Source organism: Mus caroli, chromosome 15 (genome assembly GCF_900094665.2).
Source record: "Mus caroli chromosome 15, CAROLI_EIJ_v1.1, whole genome shotgun sequence".
NCBI lineage: Eukaryota > Metazoa > Chordata > Mammalia > Rodentia > Muridae > Mus > Mus caroli.
In genome coordinates, this window is record NC_034584.1 from 97,197,677 (window position 1) to 97,217,706 (window position 20,030).

The 20,030-nt window shown below is 51.6% G+C and overlaps 1 protein-coding gene across 1 annotated transcript in view; it reads right to left on the reverse strand.

Annotated features, from left to right (window-relative positions):
* Itga5 (integrin subunit alpha 5) overlaps positions 1–17,527 on the reverse strand; it is a 24,848-nt gene extending 7,321 nt beyond the window's left edge. Inside the window, exons 1-25 of the mRNA XM_021183440.1 lie at positions 17,041–17,527; positions 9,969–10,099; positions 8,377–8,489; positions 8,120–8,240; positions 7,850–7,911; positions 7,709–7,754; positions 7,249–7,374; positions 7,010–7,054; positions 6,859–6,902; positions 5,202–5,258; positions 4,981–5,033; positions 4,507–4,715; positions 4,077–4,268; positions 3,850–3,895; positions 3,413–3,514; positions 3,187–3,242; positions 2,944–3,098; positions 2,457–2,594; positions 2,294–2,361; positions 1,862–2,012; positions 1,680–1,772; positions 1,490–1,569; positions 1,290–1,370; positions 1,081–1,186; positions 528–680 (exon numbers count right to left, since the gene is read on the reverse strand). Coding sequence (XP_021039099.1) covers positions 528–680; positions 1,081–1,186; positions 1,290–1,370; positions 1,490–1,569; positions 1,680–1,772; positions 1,862–2,012; positions 2,294–2,361; positions 2,457–2,594; positions 2,944–3,098; positions 3,187–3,242; positions 3,413–3,514; positions 3,850–3,895; positions 4,077–4,268; positions 4,507–4,715; positions 4,981–5,033; positions 5,202–5,258; positions 6,859–6,902; positions 7,010–7,054; positions 7,249–7,374; positions 7,709–7,754; positions 7,850–7,911; positions 8,120–8,240; positions 8,377–8,489; positions 9,969–10,099; positions 17,041–17,414 — 2,802 coding nt within the window. The 5' untranslated portion in view covers positions 17,415–17,527. The remainder of the gene's footprint in view (positions 1–527; positions 681–1,080; positions 1,187–1,289; positions 1,371–1,489; positions 1,570–1,679; positions 1,773–1,861; positions 2,013–2,293; positions 2,362–2,456; positions 2,595–2,943; positions 3,099–3,186; positions 3,243–3,412; positions 3,515–3,849; positions 3,896–4,076; positions 4,269–4,506; positions 4,716–4,980; positions 5,034–5,201; positions 5,259–6,858; positions 6,903–7,009; positions 7,055–7,248; positions 7,375–7,708; positions 7,755–7,849; positions 7,912–8,119; positions 8,241–8,376; positions 8,490–9,968; positions 10,100–17,040) is intronic.
* Positions 17,528–20,030: the final 2,503 nt, after the last annotated feature.

Genomic DNA, 20,030 nt, shown 5'->3' on the forward strand with positions numbered 1-20,030 from the left:
TTTTTCGAGACAGGGTTTCTCTGTGTAGCCCTGGCTGTCCTGGAACTCACTCTGTAGACCAGGCTGGCTTCGAACTCAGAAATCTGCCTGCCTCTGCCCTGACTCCCAAGTGCTGGGATTAAAGGCGTGTACCACCACACCCAACTCTTTTTACTTCTTATTGTCTACCAGCCTTCATTAGATGCAAGCTCCCAGAATGTGGGGACTTTGTGAGTTTCATTTGGTGTGGGGTTTTTCCTAGGTCTAACGCTTACTTCATTAAATGCTGTTTATGAACAAACACACCCTCAAAGAGGGCCAGAGGACAGTTTTCACAGGACAAGGTGGCATAGATCTGATAGCATACCACGAGAGAGACAACTTCAGAGCAAAGGACACAAATGTAGTAGATGTGAATCTTTTTCCTCCTTCCAGATCTTGAGGTGCCTGAATCTCCCCACCACTTCCAATAGCCTCCAGGCAACTTCTCCCAGCTCCATAGTCCCATAACCCCACGGCTCCACCCCACACCGTGACCAGGTCCTCACCTCCAGGCCCTGTGAGTTGGGGGTGTAGTTGGAGGTGCAGTTGCTGAGTCCTGTCACCTTGGTCACATAGAGGAGTTGTTGGCCTTCCAGAGCCTGTGGACAGCTGAGCTCCAGCACACCCTGGCTGATGGAGCTGGGCCCCTGGTTGATGAGCTGAGGGGAAGAGCACAGTTTGAGGAAGGGAAAGCTCATTTGACATGCAGGCCCGGGTCACCACCCATACATAGTGCATCAGTCTGAGAAATGAAAGAACACCCAAGGGCAGCAATCAAGTCCACTCCAGCCATTACTCCAAGAGTGAAACAAGGTCTCACTCTGTAATCCATGCTAGTTTGAGACTCATAGTAATCCTCCTGAAATTGCTTTCCTTTGTAAGGCAATGGACCAACAGGCCCCTCTTCTGGACATCTCTCACAGATCCTCAGTATTCTCCAGGCCGCCCCCTCTTCTCTTCACCTCACCCAGGTTCTAGGTACTGTCATTTATACCGGCTCCTACTTTCTTTCCCTTCATATGGCTCGATCCCTGTGGCTTGTCTCCCAACCCTTCTCACCTCATAGACATGGTGGACAGCTGGGCCCAAGTCTTCCTCCTTCTGAGGCTGGTCTTGAGGATTCCAGTCGCTGACTGGGAAAATCACAGCTTCAGGCTTGGAGACACTGAAGAGGAGAATAGTTTAGAGTGGGCAAAAGGAACCAATGTGTCCTTCTCTAAAGTCCATCACCCTCCCCTCTAAAGGCCCCTTTCTGCCTGGGCACTGACCCATTAAGGGAGACCTGGGCTTGAGCCTCCACCGAGAGTGGGAAGGAGACCACGTTGCTTTGCGAGTTGTTCAGGTTCTTGCTGTGGGATGGAGGCAAGAGGCAAGCAGTTTGACAAGAATCTCCAGGTTCTGCAATCCATCCCACCTTCCCTTCTTTCACCTTCAACTCAGCCCCAGTCCAGGTCCAGTCACTCCCTACCTGAGGATCTGAAAGTCAAACTGGATGGTTTTCTTTGTGTCTTGAAGATGAGGAACAGTGAACCGAAGGCCACCCCAGAGCTGCATAACAAACAGGGAGGAGAAAGGGGCTGTTAGATAGGATGTCTACCTGTGTGCTAGGGCCTGTCATGTGCTCTCTCCTAGCCCTTCCTCTTCTATCCCTCACTTACACTGGTGCCTGCCTTCATGGGGTTGCCCAGGTCACACACCAGCTGGCGGCTCTGGTTCACAGCAAAGTAGTCACAGCTCAGGCTGGAGAAGTTCTGGGGATAGGCAGGCACAGGCCAGTCAGGCTTTGGCACCCCTCTGGAGGGGATCACCACTGCAGTCCCACTTGAGAGTCCCTTCTCACCCCTGGGTGTCTGACAAGTCCTGAGTACTCAGCCTCTAGAGGGGCGGTGACCCGAAGCTCGGCTTCATAGGCACCGCCCTCGCCCAGATTTTGGGCATGGAATGTCAGGTTCAGTGCGTTCTTGTCACCCAGGTACACATGTTTCTTCTCCCTGGAGGGGCACACAGGGTAAGGACATGAAAGAATGAATCCATAAATCAGGGCAATAGGGCCTGGGAATAACACAGTGGGGCTGGCCCTGCTGACTGGGCCCCGGCTCTGGCAGGCACAAGGCGAGACGCTGCATGCTGAGTACCGTGTTTAATATGTCTAGAGCTAGAGAAACGAATGTTCTCTGTAGACAAACCCAAATCCAGAGATGTTCATGGACCTCACAAGGCCACACATTGCTAGAGTGTCCCTGTCTCTCTGCCATGTGACAGTGCCACTCACCCATACACATCCAGCTGCAGGTCAGGCACACAGATATTGTCTTCACCACAGTCCAGCAAGATCTGGGCCTGGGGAGTGGAGCAGCCTTGAGAAGGGTTCTACCACCCCTCTCCCAGGGCCCTGCCTCAGGGGCCAGGCCTGCCTTCCCAAGTTCTTTCCTTACCTTGTCCTCTATCCTGCTCTTGCTTTGGTAGTGTAGAACTGGCCGGAGGCCATGGCTGTCCATGGGAGCTTTGGGGTCCAAGGAGAAGTTGAGGGCAATGTGAATTGGGGAGAGTTTGTCTCTGAATTCTGATTCATTCTAGAGCCAGTGGAAAGAATTCATGGGATTAGGGATTTGGGGGTGGGGTGGGGTGGGGCGGATGGCGCTTAGTGACCATGCTTCTTAGCCTTGCTTCTCCCTTTATCTGCTCAGAGCCCAAATCTGACCTCATTTCTCTGTAGGCCTAGACTCCTGGTGTCTGGCTCTTCTGACAGAAAGCCTTTTTCTTTAGCCTCTCCTCCTCCCAGTCATCCAGCCAGCCACATGCAAGCACGCACGCATGCACGCACACCATCACTATCGCCACCGCCACTGTCACCGCCACCACAGTCCTTTGTTTTAGGTGGCTATCTATCCAGGCCAGGCCACCCTCATCCTCAGGCCATACCCTGAGGTAGATCTTCATCTCCCTGCAGTCCTCTCGAGCCCCATTCTGGATAAGCAGGGTCTGGGTAAGGGTGGCCTGCTTGGAAGTCAGGAACAGTGCTCGCCGGACCCCTCCCTTCTGCTTCTGCCAGTCCAGTTGGAGTTCCACCTCGAAGCCTATGACCAGGAAACACAGTGTTTGTCTGTTTTTCTTACCTTCTGCCACCCCACCCCTCAGCTGGCACACTCGAGCAGCTTCTCTCACCTATAGAGTTGGGGACATGTTTTCCAGAGGCATTGAGGCAGAAGCTAAGGTTGATGCTGGAGAAAGATGGAGGAGAGAGTGCTCAGGGTAACTAGAACTGGCCTCCTGCCTGCCTGACTCAGAAAGACCCAGACTAGGACACCCCTGTTTGTCCCTTCCTGAGGCAGACATGGCCCCCCTGCCCACTGGCAGGCACAGATCTCTGTAGGCTCCAGGCGTAGCTCACCAGGACACAGGGTTCCCTTCCAGGCTGCAGCTGCGCTCCTCTGGGTTGAACATGGAGGGGAAGATGGTGAGAGATGCGCTGGCAGATATGATGGGCCGCCCCCTGCCAAGAGTGGATGTGGGGTACATAGAATTAAGGCCGGGCACCTGCTCCAGGTCCCCAGTTCCCTCTGCACTGATGGTCCCAGTCTTAGCCCCCCCTTCCCTTTCGCACCTGCCCAAGGTTTTTTGTTTTGTTTTGTTTTGTTTTGTTTTAATTTGTTTCTCATAAGGATGGTGGTGAGCCACCATGTGGTTGCTGGGTTTTGAACTCATGACCTCTGGAAGAGCAGTCAGTGCTCTTAACTGCTGAGACATCTCACCAGCCCCCCCCCCCCAGTCTTAGTTTTAAAAGAAAAACTGGTTGTTCAGACTGCCTCAGTCTCCCTGAGTTCATACCTGTACACCAGAGCCTTGTCCACACCAAAGGATCCAACGATTAGATCTGTAGAAAGTCAAGATCCACCCTTTATGGCAAGCCCCAAATCAGGATTGCCTTCATCTGAGGCTTTCTAGTTTCATGGCTCAGAGGCCTGGGCCAGGGGACTGCACCATCTGGTGGCAGCTGCCTAGAATTGCATCGCAAAGCTTGAATTCTAAGATGAAGGGCAATGGACACAACTTACCAGGGTATCCATTGCCATCCAGATCTCGTCCTCCTCGAAGGGCAGAGCCAAAGAAGTCTGGGGTACGACCAGCTGCCCACAGAGGCTGCAAAACCTGGGAAGGTTTAGTGCTCAGTCCTCCTGGGCCTCCCGGGAATATAAATACGACTCCCTGCTGGGCCTCCCCACCAAATGGAGCCCCAATGGCGACATCTGCAAGACACAACATACATTATTCACTCGGTTAGGAGGCCAGGGGTCCAAATTTCTATCAAAAAATCCTCAGGATCCTATTTTTCCACATCAGTTCCTGTTCTAATCTCTTTAAACCCCAATACCCCTGGAAAGTCAAGAGGGCCCGGTACTTTAGTTGACAGGAACCCTCCCACTAAGTTCCTGAGCAACTAGCATCCCCCTACTCAGCCTCAGCCCCCTGGGCCACGATACTTACCATTGTAGCCGTCTTGGTCCAGGTCCCCCAAGGGTGTCAAGGAACTGCCGAATCGGCTGAACTCATCTTGCCCAGTGAGGGTGAGGGTGGGTGTGGGATCTATGCCCGCTGGGCGCTGCAGGTAGATGTAGACCCTGCCCACCTCCTGAGGTCTCCCATCAGCTGTCCGCTCCATGAGCAGGGGTGCCCCTACCAGTAGGTCATCTAGCCTGAGGAGAAGGGAAGGCCCAAGCATTCTGACAACCCTGTCTTGCTATAATTTATTGCCCTTGTGGAGGAACTCCAGGCATTCTGGATCCCCAGGCGCCCTGAGGGCTCTGATGTAGCATCCAACCCTCTTCTTGCCCTGACCAAGGAGAAGGCAAGCATGAATTAGAGTCTAGAAAAAAAAATATCCCGAGGGAGCAGTCTGCCTGCACTATCTCATCCCCCGATGGATCGGGTCTGGAAGATGCATCCCTTCCCATTACTCACCCATCTCCGTTGGTATCAGTGGCAGCCACGGCATAGCCGAAGTAGGAGGCCATCTGTGGGGACAAAGGGTAGCATGAAGTCAGAACAAGGTTGTTCAGTACACAGGATCAAGAGAGGCTGTAAGTGGACATTCATGGGCTCCAGAGAAGGTAGGAAGTTTGACACTGTTGGTCCAGGGCTGCAGATTAGATGGCAAGATGGGGAAGTGAGGGCATCATCACCTGTTCTCCTGAGACGTTGTAGAGGGAGTGGATGTCTGAGCCATTAAGGACGGTGACCTGAAGATGAAGATAAAGGCGTATAGGTCCTGGATGCCCCATGTCTGAAGGTCTGGGACACATGGGACAGGCCTTCCTCAGGGGAATCTTAGCACTCCTCTGTCTCCTTCCAAATTTGCCCTCTCTCCACCTCCAGGTTTTCTCTCCCACTTTGCTGTTCTGCCTTCTTCCTTTATACCCTTGGTGGATTTTCGTCCCCAGCCACTAGATTCTAGTGACCAGAATCAGATCAGTGGGACCCAGAGCATGATCTTTGGTCTTTGCCTCTCAGAGCTTGGCAGGCAGCAGGCAAACAGCAATTGCTACTGGATACACACTGGGGCTTCAAACCCAATGGATTCAGAACTCTAGCCATCCCTCACACATCAGGGTCTGCAAGGCACTCACATCTCTGCTGTCTCCTCTTAGCCACTGACCCAGCAGACCTCCACGTCTCTTGGATCTTGCTCTCTGCCCACCCCCCACTGTTCTGCTGAGACCTGGTATGAACCTTCCCAGGACAGGCTGGACTATATCTTGGGTTTCCCCCACTGGCACTGATGCCAGAGAGCAGATGGAGGACTGTGATTCCCACCTGTACACCCCAGGCGCCCCTGCAGCCACTGTCAGTCCCTGCCTCTTGGCCAGCCCTCTAAGGTTCTGGTGTCTGGCCCTACTGCCTGTGCTTGTTCAACCCTCCCTTACAATTCTCATCCTCCTTTACCTTATGAGGCTGCAAACTAGGCCCAGCCCCATATTCTCTGTGTTCTTCATGCCTGTGCCTGGGACTCCCTCTTGCCCCATCTGTGTGGAACCCTCACAGAGCCTTCTCTGAGGCACCCTCTCTGGAAGGAGATTACTAATTTCTTAAAATGTACTGTTATCTTGGGTGCTTTTCTGTAACTTCCAATTCAGAGAGAGTACGAGATTTGGAGTATGATAGATATTAAATATTTATCCAGCTGCCCTAAGCAACATAACTGGTATTTTAGGACAACAGTTTTCTTGTGTGTAAACTGTCAAGATTGTTCTCCACTCCACAGTCCCATGGTGGGGAAGGGAACACCACCATGCATGGACAGTACCTGGGACATCGAGAGGCTCACAAACAGTGGCTTCCTCAGGATTAAAGCTGTGTGTTTTAGCTCACATATTTGACTAGAAGCGCCTTAAGAGATGGGATAAGATGTCTTCATCTCATCTCTCACCTTGCCTCAATAAATGTTGTTAATTGAGCGACCGAGTGTGGCACTTGTCATGGTCTAATAATAGCTGGTGGCTGCACACGGTCTAACAATTTACAAGTGCTTTCATTCCCCTCACAAGTGCCTTGTGAGGTCAGAACTATTATTACCCCATTGTACATGGAAGAAACAGCTTAGAGTGGTCAAGCAGGGGACAGTGTAGCAATAAAAGAACAGATTCATTTATCCAGAGTCAGTGCCAGAATTTGAACCTGAGTCTGACTTCACACACTTCCCTTGAACCAGACTTCAGAAATCTGATGTGTTCTCCCAGAGCCTATGCTCTGATCTCTTTCCTTGATGTACCCAACAAACTACCACACAAGGCTCTGCACTTATCCTGGGTGAGAGGCAGCGGGTGGCAGGCAGGGTCTTACATAGCCATAGGTGAGGTTCCCCTTGGGCACGCCAGCAACAAAGTCTGCAAAGAGAAGAGAAACTGATGGGTGGAGGTGAGGACAGGGTGGACTCAGAATGTTGTTTCTGGCTTTCTTTTCAGTCCCCGCTTTGGCTTGAAGATTGACTTACCTTCTGTGTCATCACCACTGAATTCACCCACAGCCACAGAGTATCCTGGGGACAGAGTGTGTGGATGTTAGCATTGCCTCCTTGGGGACCCCTACTCTCTGGCCCTCAATCCCTTCATTGTCAGCCTGTACACAAATATGGCAGCAGAGCTGGTGGCACTGAGTGGGAGAAGCAGGGAACTGAGTGAGGCTAGAGGCCCCTGATTTCCCCTCCCATCTCCTCCCCACCTGCTTGCCTACCCAAGTAGCTGTCATCATAGACGGAGCTGGCCTGGCGGGTCTGCAGCTGCCCCTGAACAGGGTTGATGAGGTACTCTGGGTAATAGGACTCCGAGATCTGCTCTTGAGTGGCAGACAGGATCTGACCTGGAAGGGGAGCAGGGTGATGGGCAGGGGGAGGTCACAGAGCCTTTGGGGAGACTGAGTAGGATTTTAGAAGTATGGATCAAAGCTGGGCAGTGGTGGCAGATGCATTTAATTTCAGCAGTTGAGAGGCAGAGGCCAGAGGATCTCTGAGTTCAAGGCCAGCCTGGTCTACAAAGTGAATTCTTCACAGAGAAACCCTATCTTAAACAAACAAAACAAAACAACAAACAAACAAACAAAAAAAAAAAAAAAAAAAAAAAAAAAAAAGAAAAGGTTTGGATCAAGGAAGGGATGTGACACCAAGGCTGGAAGAGGGCATAGAGGAAAGGCTTACCTTGCCAGAAGTAGCTTCCAGGTCCACCCAGGACCACACGGCCAGTCTGTGGGGAGGTGAAGGGAAGAGGGATGAGCATATATATCATCTGGTACTGACCCTAGATCCTTACTTTCTGCCTTCCCTCCCCAGCCACCTCACCTTGGTGAACTCAGCACTGAAGCCCCCTTGGCAGTAACCCTGCCCTGCTGCACTGCCAAAATCTGTGAGAGAAGACAATGAGATGAGCTAGCTGTACACTGATGGGCTGACAGGGAAGAGAGGCAGCAGCAAGAAAGAAGACTGTTCAAGGGTCTCCTGAGCAGCCTTGAAAATATATATCAATGCCTGGAGGCCTTGAAGAGAAAGCCCCAGGCACCAAGGACCCTCCCACGGAGAAGGCACAGTGGTCCACTACACTCTGGCCCCTACCTGAGCGGCAAGGTGCATACTCCAGAATCCGGGTGAAGTTTTCTGTGGAGAGGTAGCAGGTGCCCACTGGGTCATTCTGTGGGTCCTTTTCTGTGCGCCAGCTATACAGTGGAGCACATGCCTGAGGGGGCCCGGGGCAGGGGGTGTTCAGATTTAGCTTAGTAAGATGACCACCTTCCACCCCCCGACCAGGCCTGGCCCTCTCCACCACAGCTTAGCCCTTAGCTACCACACCACCGAGCTCACTTATGCCTCACCAAGATGGAGGAGCCGTGGGCCCGAACTGTTGCTCCGAACCATTGCAAGGACTTGTACTCCACAGGCTCCTCTCCCTTGGCACTGTACAGTGAGGACTCCAGAATCCGGGAGCCTTGGGGAAGTAGAAAGTGGACTGTCACACTGGTTCTCAGGAAGGTGACCCTAGCCTTGGTCTAGGATGCTCAGCATTTGTAGACCCTGAGTCCCACTGGGACAGGGGAGTGGAAGGAGTTTTAGACTCCTTTATGTAGCTGGACTTGACTGGTTCTTGCTCTCCTTACACACACATCCACACACATATACATCGACAGAGACACCCACTTATACACACCCACACACACCCACTCATACACACACACACACACTCTCACATCCACACACACACACTCTCACATCCACACACACACATCCACACATCCACATCCACAGAAACACACACACACACTTGTACACTCATACATCCACAGAAAAACATATATCCACCTCCCCACCCCCACCACAGCTTTCCAAGTTGTCTCCTTGGCTCCTCTGACTTCCTCATAGCTGGAACAGGACACTTTCATTGTGGTGTTGGGGGAACATTGGCCAAGTCCCATGGCTCATCTCTGTCTGTTAGCCAGCCCTGTGACTATAACGGCTTTCACCTTCACACTAGACTTCCCTTTCTGTCTCTTTCCAAGTCTAAACTCTGCCCTCTGTAGCACTGCTTTCCTGCTCTTCTTACTCTCCACCTGTCTCTAAGGCTTTTTATTTGTTTGTTTGTTTTAAGACAAGTGTCTCATTATGTAGCCCAGGCTGGCTTTGAGCTTCTGGTACTCTTTTTCTGCCTCAGCCTCCTGTGCCCTCAGGCTTTTTAAAGTCAGCCTTAGGAACTGGGGCTGTAACTCATGCACTCATACATCCACAGCACATGTTTACCACCCATCAAACTTTGGGTTCAATGCCTAGTACCCCTTCAGAAATTAGCTGGCTTCCACATTCTTATGCTTACTTCTTGTCCTCTTATCTCCGAGGACAGACTGCCTGAGTTCACAGCCTTGCTTTCTTACTAGTTGGGTGACTTAACCTTGCTTCCTTCCTCACAGGATGGGGATACTAATACTTTATACAGTCGCTGCAGGATTAAGTGTGCCAAGGCACAATAGTGCCTAGCATGGAGTAAAAAGCTCTCTGAGTGCTAGCTGAACAGCCTCAGCTTCCTTAGGTCCATCTGCCTGAAGGCTGACTCCTCCCTGGGGGGCAGTGGCTGAATCACACTGTGCCCAGTGTACACTATCACTTAGTTTAGGAACAGAACTCTGCAGCCTCCTCTGCCTTTGTCTGCCTTATGGCCCTGGCCTCCCAGAGCTGTGGGTGATTCAGTGGAAATGAGAGCCACATGTTTCTGAATCATGCCCGCCCTTCTTGGGCTGGGCTGGGAACATGGAGTGAGTGCCATGGGGAGCCCACAGCTAGGAGCTGGATGGAGCACCAGAACTACTGCAGGGGGAGTGGGAGGAGGAGCACCCTTCACCCAGGCCCCACCCCCAAACTGCAGGCCCGCCCACCCACCCACTTATGCCAGGCCCCTCCCTGAACTCTTCCAGCCTACCTTTGCTGTCAAATTGAATGGTGGTGCACTGGATAGGACTGGTGCCCCAGGGACACACATAGACAGCACCACCTTGCAGTACACCTGGCTGGCTAGTGTTAGCCTTGGGTGCCCCAACCAGCACACTGACTCTGTGGAGGGGAAAGGAGAAGTGGATTAGGACGGGTCCTATTTCCAGGTCAGTGTCTGGAGGCAAGATGCACCCAGACCTTTGGGCCAAGAGTGGGGGTGGGGTAGATGTCCCTTGGGTTGTATTTATATCTCAGAAGATGCCACAGATGCCAGAGGCAGGGGCTGGAGTCAGACATTCCCCATGTGCTGCTGTCACTAACTCAGCTCCTCCCCTCCTCCCACATTCTCCTACCTTCTTCCCCTACTACTAGAGAGGAGAAGCCAGAGTCAGTTCCTGGAAAGGGAAAAGAAGACTAGGGTCTGGACTCTGGCTTTTTTGTCTCTTCCATCTACTTGCCAAGGTTAGATGTCCAGCCCAACTAGGGCTGTAGCCCGGGAGTAGAGGATGTTCTCGGCATACGCAAGGCCCTCAGCACCAGGCTAAGAAACAATGCCAAATGCAATGTATGACCTTTGGTTGAAAGTGGATTAATGTGTGTGTGCGTGCATGCATGTGTGTGTGGTTTTTCGAGATACAGTTTCTCTGTGTAGCTCTGGCTATCCTAGAACTCTATCCTTAGACCAGGCTGCTCTTGAAGTCACAGAGATCTCCTTGCCTGCCTTCCAAGTACCAGGATTAAAGGTGTATGCCACCACTGCCTAGCTAAAATATATATATTAAAGGCACAATTTAGCTCCAGAACCCCAGGCTCCTGTAGAGCCTCATGGCCCTCACCTATTTTGTACCCTTTCTTTCCAAACCAAATTTTCTCCCTTGGATGGAACTCAGGCAACCGGCCACTTAAGTCTTGGGGCATGTTGGAGGAAAATATGAGTCTCTGAAATTAGGACTATGAAAGCAGGCCACTTCCTGGGCCTGGCTTGCCCCACCCTGTGGCCCATAGGGGACCTCACCTTCCTAGCTGGGCCTCTGACACACTAGTACCTCTTTCCCACAAATTAGCCCCAGAAAATTTAACTCAAATCCTGTTCTTTTGAATCCTCTTCCTGGACACACATGTCTGAGATGGGATCTTTCGAGGGATGGCTCCTGGCATCCTTCTTCTACCAATTCTGGTCCTTTGCCTCTGGGGTCTCCACACAGCTCTCCTCTACTAGCCCCGATCTCTTGTCTCCAGGTCCTACATACAGCCACAGCCTTCTTCTCTGCTGGCACTCTCCTCAGGATCTCCTGCAATGACTGCATCTGGCAGTCTGGGCAGCTTTCCTTGGCACCCCAGCTCTGGGCCAGTGTTCCTGCCAACCTTGGCCTCTACTCTCCTCCCCTACTGCCACTGGCATTGCTCCTCAGCCTCGGCCTGTCCCCAGCACTGCTTGCTCTCCTGATTTATATTCCCAGGTCTCCTCCTGTCTTTTTTCTTTTCAAATTATTTATTCATTTAATATGTATGGATATTTTGTTGTTTACGTATGGATTATGTATGTTTACATGCCATGTGGGTACTTCGTTCCAGAGGAGACCAGCAGAAGGCACTGGATCCCCTGGGAATGGAGTTAGAGATAGTCATGAGCTGTCATGTAGGTGCTAGGAATTGAACCCTGGTCTTCTGAAGAGCAGCAGCCAATGTTCTTAACCGCTTCTTCTTTTCCTTTTTTTTTGTTTTTGTTTTTTTTTGAAATAGGGTTTCACTGTGTAGTCCTGGCTGTCTTGGAACTCACTCTGTAGACCACTCTGGCCCTGGACTTAGAGATCTGCCTGCCTCTGCCTCCCCTAGTGCTAGGATTAAAGGCTTGCTCCATCTTTGACTGGCTTCTTCCTTCTTTCTTATTCTCAGATCGTAGGCCTTTTCACCTGTCTTAGTCAGGGTTTCTATTCCTGCACAAACATCATGACCAAGAAGCAGTTGGGGAGGAAAGGGTTTATTCAGCTTACACTTCCATACTGCTGTTCATCACCAAGGAAGTCAGGACTGGAACTCAAGTAGGTCAGAAAGCAGGAGCTGATGCAGAGGCCATGGAGGGATATTCTTTACTGGCTTGCTTCCCCTGGCTTGCTCAGCCTGCTCTCTTATAGAACCCAAGACTGCCAGCAGGCTGTTCCTCAGTCTTTATCTGTAGGAACGAGGGCTCAAAAGGGGACTTGAGGAAAAGACGGATGTCTTCTGAGAGTCATACTGAGGGGGAAGGGGGTCTAAGAGCAGCAAGGAAGGAAGCCCCCAGGACACCAATGGAGTAGGGGTGGAGTGTGAGAGGACAGGTGAGAATAGAGAAGGCAGGGGGTCCAGAGGAGTAGGATGGGGACAAACAGGAGGTGCCTTAAGTTATAGAGAGGGGAGGTGCCAGCTTTGGTTACCAGGGGGACAGGAAATGTTTACTGCCTGTGGCTTCCGGTCAGTTTTCAACCTCTCACTTCTCCATTTGTCTCCCACCTCTTAGGCATTAAAGCCAATTAGAGGTTTGAGACACCACTCCATTGGCCTAGTGACTTTCAGGTGAGAATTCTGAGAAAAATAGGAAGCTGTAGCCCCAGGGCAGGGGTGAGGGGAGAGACAGTGGTGTGGTCCTTGTGTAGCTCAAGCTGCTGGGCTACACAGAGAACTTGGCCACTCTGCCTTTGGCTCCACAAAAGTGAGGGCAGAGCACAGGAACCAGACTGCTACACAGGGAGCTGAGAGCTCTGGTTCTTGCCCCTGTCTCAGTGTGGGCTTGGGTTTCCTCTCTTCCTCTGGGTTCTATCAGGATCCCCAAATTTCTCCCATACCATCTGCATTCATGGAGAAACTGAGAAAGAAGCGTCTGTCAGTCCTTTCAAAGCTGGCGAAGGCTAAAAGCCCATAGGCCAGGGGCATATCTGTTCACTGTGTGAAGGTTCGGGTATCCCAGAATGCAAACAGGAGACAAGGATCCAGACCAGGCCCCCTGACCTGTGACTTCCACCTAAGGCTTTAGTGGTGTGTCCATTTTAGTAGTCCTCATTCTGGCACCCATACATGCTAGGTGAGGTGCCTGTGCCAAGATTGCCATGTACCCTGATTCTCCTCCTACCTGCTGCTTCCTAAATCCCATAGCAGTAGAATCCTCACAGTAATTCAAGAGGGTACCAAGGGAGGGTCCCTTGGGCTATTTTCAATATTGCAGAAAGCCTCACGGAAACCCTGCGTTTACCTGATAAGGCATCCCAGGCTAATTAAAACTCCAAGTGCATTTGCTTTCGGCTGGCATTACACCAACTTGTATGGGGAACCTGGTTATCTCAGGCTGGTCAGAAGCTCTGATTGGCAGCTATAGATACTTTTGGTTCATAAAAGATGAAAAGACCATTAATTATCGCCCACTGAATGCAGCTTGGCAGTTATACTCTATTAGAGTCCATGGGAAGAATACTTGGCATCGTTTCTCTCAAAGCCTCAGGGTTTGGAGGTTCTAGTTAGTCTTTTGAGAGGGAACATCCACTGGCTTTAGGACTAATGTAGATGCCCTTCGAGTGCTGCATGCAGTAAAGGAAGGGCCACCTCAGTACTGACATCCCTCAACAAGTTCCCAAACTGCTGCTCTAGTCTTATGACCTTATTTGACAGATGGGAAAACTAAATCCAAGAGAAGTCACACCCACCCAGGGTTGCTCAGAATCTTTCCCAGGATGGGAACCGAAGCCTTGAGACCTGTAATACTGTTTCCTAGGCTAGTATTCTGTTCTGCCCCATTGCCAAAACATCTCCTCCTCTCTTCACTATCTTCCTAGCCAGGCTTTTGATTAACCAAGCCGTTGTTCAATATTCAGTTACTGTTTGACTCCCCTGGCTTGACAAGGTCAGGGTAGAGAGCAATAGGTGGGTCAGGGCCCAGCTCCCACAATCCTACCTCACTTCTGGCCAGGCCAGAGGTGGACACCTACTTCTGGAACCCCATGTACATCCCAATGGGAGACATCTGATTGGCTGAGTAAGAGCTGCCTCTAGCAGACTGGTCTACTTAAAAGTCACTTTCTCTCCTCTAGCCTTTCTTTCTCAGTGATGAGTTGCTTTTGAGTGATTCCTAAGCTAATTTCTACTTCTAAATTTCTATGACTTCTGAAGCAATAATACTTTCTCTGCTCAACACAGATTTTTAAAAAATAATCCAGGGCTGGCGAGATGGCTCAGCAGGTAAGAGCATCGACTGGTCTTCCAAAGGTCCTGAGTTCAAATCCCAGCAACCACATGGTGGCTCACAACCACCTGTAATAAGATCTGACACCCTCTTCTGGTGCGTCTGAAGTCAGCTACAGTGTACCTATGTATAATAATAAATTAATCTTTGGGGCAGAGCAAGCAGGAACTGAGGGAGCGGAGTTGATCAGAGCCAGCAGGTCCAACCGGAGTGAGCAGAGGTCCTAAAAATTCAATTCCCAACAGCCACATGAAGGCTCAGAACTAACTATCTGTACAGCTACAGTGAACTCACATAAATAACTAAATAAATAAATAACTAAATAAATAACTCTTTAAAAATAATTCAATGAGAAATGAATATGAAAGCTTATAAGATATGTGAGGAAACAGTTATAACTATCACAGTTATTAGCAAGTACTACAAGCATTGTAAGTACTGAGGATGTAGCCCAGCAGGTAGACTGCTTGCCAATCCTGCACAGAGGCTCTGGGTTCAATCTCCATAAACTGGGTGTGGTGGAGGTTGTGACAGAGCCTGCCCACCATCCTAGCACTCTAGAAAGGTAGGATCAGAAGTTCAAGGTCATCCTTGGCTACACAGTTTGAGACCAGCCTGGGAATGAATGAATGAATGAATGAATGCAAGTAAGAAAGAAAGGAAAACTTAGAATAAGAGGGTGTCAGGGAAGACATCAGAATCAGGAATTCCCCCACAGAACTCATGCCTTGTGTATGTTGCTCATCCTCTGTGGGCAGGCACCTTTTAGATATTGTCTCCTTCAGTCCTAAGAATCAGTTAGGTATCCTGTGCAAGGGGAGGCTGAACTGCAAGGATTTAGGTAACTTGCTCAAGCCCGGGCTCTTTAGTGAACGGTAAGCACTCACACCCAGAGCTGCCTGGCTTCAGGCTTCTTCACCCCTTTATGTCTGTGTAACCTCAGCAGAGCTCACCCCATTCTCTTCATTATTTAACACGAGAAGTGATGCAGGAGGAACAAGGAATACCAAGACCACAGCCACAAAGGGGCTGAGAGGGGTGGAGGGGAGTCTAATACACACAGGTGCTGGGAGGGAAGTCACAAGGAAGGAGAATGCCCCAGAGCTTATGCCCAGAGCAAAGACGAGGGTGGAGTAAAATGTGAGCTGGACACCTGGGTTCTCTTGAGGAATGGAGAGGCTGGGACTTGTTTTAGAAGAGACCTCAGGGACTGAAGGATCAGGCCAGGGGTCACCGGGAGTGCAAAGTCCAACAGATATTTTAAAAGAGAACTGACAGTTTCGTGTGGGGTAGAGTGACACCCTGATGGGGGAAAAGACCCTATACCCCCTCCATCCTCTCTGCTCCATTAGGGTTGTGGTAAGAAATTTGGGGGACCCTGGCAGAGGCTCCAGGGACAGGGTGATGAAATGAGGTTTGGGCAAGAGGCCAGGGTGCGGGGTGGGGGTTGGGTGGGGACCTTGAAAAGCTCAAATTCAACGGCTGTGGCCTAGTTATCTTTCTGTTTTTCCATCCCTAAGTCCCTCAGATAAAGTTAAAAAAACTGTCCCTTCCCCAACCAAATTAGCTAGAGTTAATCCCACCCCCAGTCCCCTAATTAAATAACAGCTAAAATCAGATGACTTCTGACAAAGGTCCAATCAAGCCCTAAGATCCCAGGGTCAGTGTAGGTGTTGCCATGGGCAGAGAGAGGCTCAGAGCTAGTAGGTGGAGAAACACCTACTGATGTCATCAAAGGGGTTCAGGAATATGGCTGGGGTCCCTTAGCCCAGCAGTTGGGACTGTCACTTTTCTCTTACTTCCAGACCTCCTCTCCTTATTTAAACAAACACGTTTGTTTCAGTGTGGCCTCTAACTCTAATTTTCCCAAGCCTCTGGGCACCAGTCTAGGTCTGCTTATTACCCGGAAATAAGGATTCTCCATAGAGATTTTCAGGAACCTTCGTTCTGATGCTCTTGGGCCCAGAGAGCCTATATCTTTCCCAGCTTCCGACCCTAGTCCCAGAAGTCTGAGTCTGAGTTCTACTACAGCCGACAAGCTACAGGAAATCAGCTTTTCTCTTCCTCCCAAGAGCTAGAGCAAGAGGGAAACCGCCCACCCCCCTTCAGGCGCGCGCACTCACACCCCTCCCGACACATCCGTGCACCGCCCTGGATTGATCCCGCCTCTAGCCCTAGTACCCCCAGTGCCAGGGTCCTGGGATTCTCCCCAAGTTCTTGGATCTCTTCGCCTGAAGAGACTGGGGGTGGGAGGCAATTCAGGAGAATGAGGAGAAAAGGGAGGGAGCCTTCGTCTTCCTCCCGGGTCTTTCCCGAGTCTGAGTTGATGGGGGAGGGGAGGATGAGACCGGCCCCCACATAACCTTCCGACCCCCTCAGTCTGTCTTTCCTCTTACGGCACACGCTCACCCAGCTCCAACCCTCTCAATGGCCCCACCGAGGATCTCGAGGTTCTTCCACTGCCCACTAAGGCCCTGCCCGGCCTCCGCGCCCCCCTCGACTCCCACCCGCCACAGGTCTCCCGCAGCCCACAGATCGCCAGAGACCCTAAGCTTTCTGCGCCCTCTCCTCCCGGTTAGCCCTTATACCCTGCCTGTACTTCTCCAGCTTCTAGATTCGGGTCCTCTCCTCATGCCACACAAGTTTCGACACCGATCTCACACTCCACGTCGGCCACGGTCCCTCCCTGCTGCAGCGCGGGCCCCCAATTCTAGCTTGGGCCCCCAACTCAAGTCTTAGTCTTTCCAAACTCCGCCCTCCAACTCAAGTCCTGGTCGCTTCCAGTCCTCGGCGCGCCCCCAGTTTCCAGGTGGCCCCCTGCCCGGTTCCCGCCGCCAACCTCGCCACTCACCCGTCCCTTCCCGGCCGGTAAAACTCCACGGAGAAGCCAAAAAGGGAGCCGGGGGGCCCGGAGAGCACCGCCGGGGCCTCCGCGTCTAGGTTGAAGCCCCCAACCTGGAGTGGTGGCGGCCACAGTAGCAGCAGCAGAGGCAGCAGCGGCGGTAGGCGTCGGGGCCCCCAGCGCAGCAGCACCGCGTGGAGAGGAGATCGAGGCGACCGTGGCGTCCAGCTCCCCATAGTGCCCGCTCTTCCCTGTCCTGGGGCCACCGACCCGGAGCCGCTTCCTAAACCTCCCAGAGGCGAATGACTCAACGCGGGGAGGAGTTTGCCAAACTCCCGGCTGGGCCCTCCCCCCGGCCGCCGGGCCGGCTGGCGGGGGGGCATTCCTGGGTCCCCGGGACGCTGAGGCCGCGCCCCGCACCCCGAAGGGGCGTGGGGGGCCGCACCTCTGAACCCTGGCTCTGGCCCCAGCTGGAGGCCGGTGGTCTGGCCTGGCTCAGACTGGGCGGGCTTGGGTTCTTCGCCCTCCTCTCCGCTTCCCCCTCCTCCCTCCCCCTCCTTTCCAGATGTACAACGTAAACGCTCGGAAAAGTAGTCGGAAAAAGGAGCAGAAAATTTCCTAATGAGGAAAGGAATCACCTCTGGGGGGCGGAGGGAGCCTGAATATTGTGTGTGTGTGTGTCTACCTTGTTTCTTCAGGAAAAAACTTTGGGGTCGAGAGACTTTGGGGACTCCTCTGGCGTCCGGCCAACAGGGATTCCCCTTGCCTTCCGGGGCCACTGGGTGGCTGGGTTCTGGCCAGCTGGATTGGGGACTCTGCAGCCCAGTCACTGAATGGTCCCCAGACAGCTTCCTGGGGCAGCTTCGTTGGCTTCGCGAATTCCGCGGCTTCCCCTCCCCAAGCTGATAGAGTGGAAAGCATAGGACTTTTGGGGTCTCTGACACAGGAGCAATGGGCTTTAGTTGCTAACGTTGGGTTTGGAAGTCTCTGTTATGGCCCTTTCTTGGATTTGATACCTGATCAAGTGGCCAACCTCTCAATTCAGTTCCTTCATCAGATTGCCTCATTTCCTGGATAAACCCCAGAAAGATAAGTGATGGGTAGCAGTTGTGATGGTGGTGGTGGGGAGTCTTCAAAGGGAACCAACTTTCAGCTTCTGTTGGCCGTCTGAAACCCAAGAAACTTGCATTATTTGTGTAAGTAGAGGAAGGGGTGGTAGTAAATGAAGGTACCTTGCTAGCCCCTAGCTCAGGCTGTGTGTGTGATGAGATCACCTTTCAGGATTCTGGTCTTTATCTTAGTCTGGGGGAGGGGAGAGAGGCCTACAGTCTCCCCTAATCCCCTTTCCTTTCTACTCCCTTCTCAGCCTTTTCCCTCCAGGACTTCTCCCCTTTCAGAATAAGGCCCACAGAGTAAAATCCTGCCCTCTTCTTGCCCTTCTCTTTTGACCCATTGTGGCCTGAGGGGATGCTGAATAAAAATCCCAGAGTCATTTTTTTTCCTGCTGTATGCTTCCTCTCATCTGTTACTCTTACTTTGCTTTCTGTCCCCAGTCACCCAGCTAGATCTTCAAAAGCAGATCTCCAGGGCCAATTGCAGCCCCAGAGAGAGGCCAGCTGGACAGACCACAGCCTAACCCTGGCTCCATTCCACTTTCACATCTGCAGGTCCTGACCCTTCGTCAGGTGGGAAACCTAAGGAATCTGTGGGTCAGGATCTGAGGCAAGCGGTACCCAAAGTCAACCTCTGGTGTGACTGGGGGAACCCAGGTGAAGAGGAGGATGGACTTTTATTTACAGTTTATAGACATTCATGTGAGGCTTGGGTCCCACATGTGTGAATCCAGCCCTCTCCTTTCTCAGCCCAGACTTTTAGATTTTTTTCCCAGGATTTAGGAGCTAGGGGAGGAAGGCGGGGAGGTATACAGCTAGGGAGGTGTGTGACTCAGATCCTCCCAGGAGCCTTGGTGGGGGACAGGGGACATAGTGTCCTGCCCTGGTCCTCCTCCTCTTCAATCCCCCAAACATTGGCCAACTCAAACAGGCCCCCTCCCTGTCCATTCCTCGCTCCTGTTTACGCAGGAGCCCCTTAGTCATTCTCTGGCTAGCTGTTCCACTCTCCCCAATATCCCTCCTCTCTTGGCTCTCTCTGCCCTTATAAGTCCTCACCCAGTGGCCCTGACACCTCTGGCTTTCTCACTTGCCTTCCTTGCCTTTGCCTAGCCTCCCTTTGCTCTGCTTCTTGTTGAGTCTGAACTGGAATTTCTTCCTGCTTGGAGGGACTTCAGCATAACCCTCCAGGCTAGTTAGAGAAAGATCCCCAGAGGCTATCCATTTAATCTTTCTTTAGAAGAGAAAATTGCTATAGAGTGATGACTTGTTTAAGGTCACATGACTAACCAGTTACGGAGTGTTTAGGACCTGAGTGCTTAAAATTCTGTTTGTTTGTTTACATTTATTTTGTGTGTATGAGATCGTGCACAGATAATGACACACATGTATGGGTCAGAGAACAACAGAGCAGCTGGTTTTCTTACTCCACCATGTGACTCCCTGGGATCAAACTCAGATCATCAAGTGTGAGGTAGCAAGTATCTTTACCATTTTGCCAGCCCAGCCTGATGTGGGTGCTTTGACTCCAAGGCCATGGCTCTCTTCTTAGGCCACTGCTTCTGTGTCCTTTGTCTCCTCTTCATATTTCTCCCTGTTCTGTATATCTCACCTTCTCTTTGATCCATCTGTGTGCCCCTCTGTGTATCTCCGGTTTCCCTCTCTGGTAACCCTCTGATCTGAGATGATCTCTGGCAGCCTCTGTCCTATGGTTTCATGGTAATGATTTGCTTGGGTGGCTATTATTAATCATAGTGTGCTCCATGATGGCGGCACGGAGGGTGAAAGACAAGGCCAGGGCCCTACTCACCAAGCTCCTGCTGTCAACAGCTTGCCTCTTTGAAGGCTGAAAGTTTAGGAGCAGAAGAGTGAATTTCCACAGAGAAATTC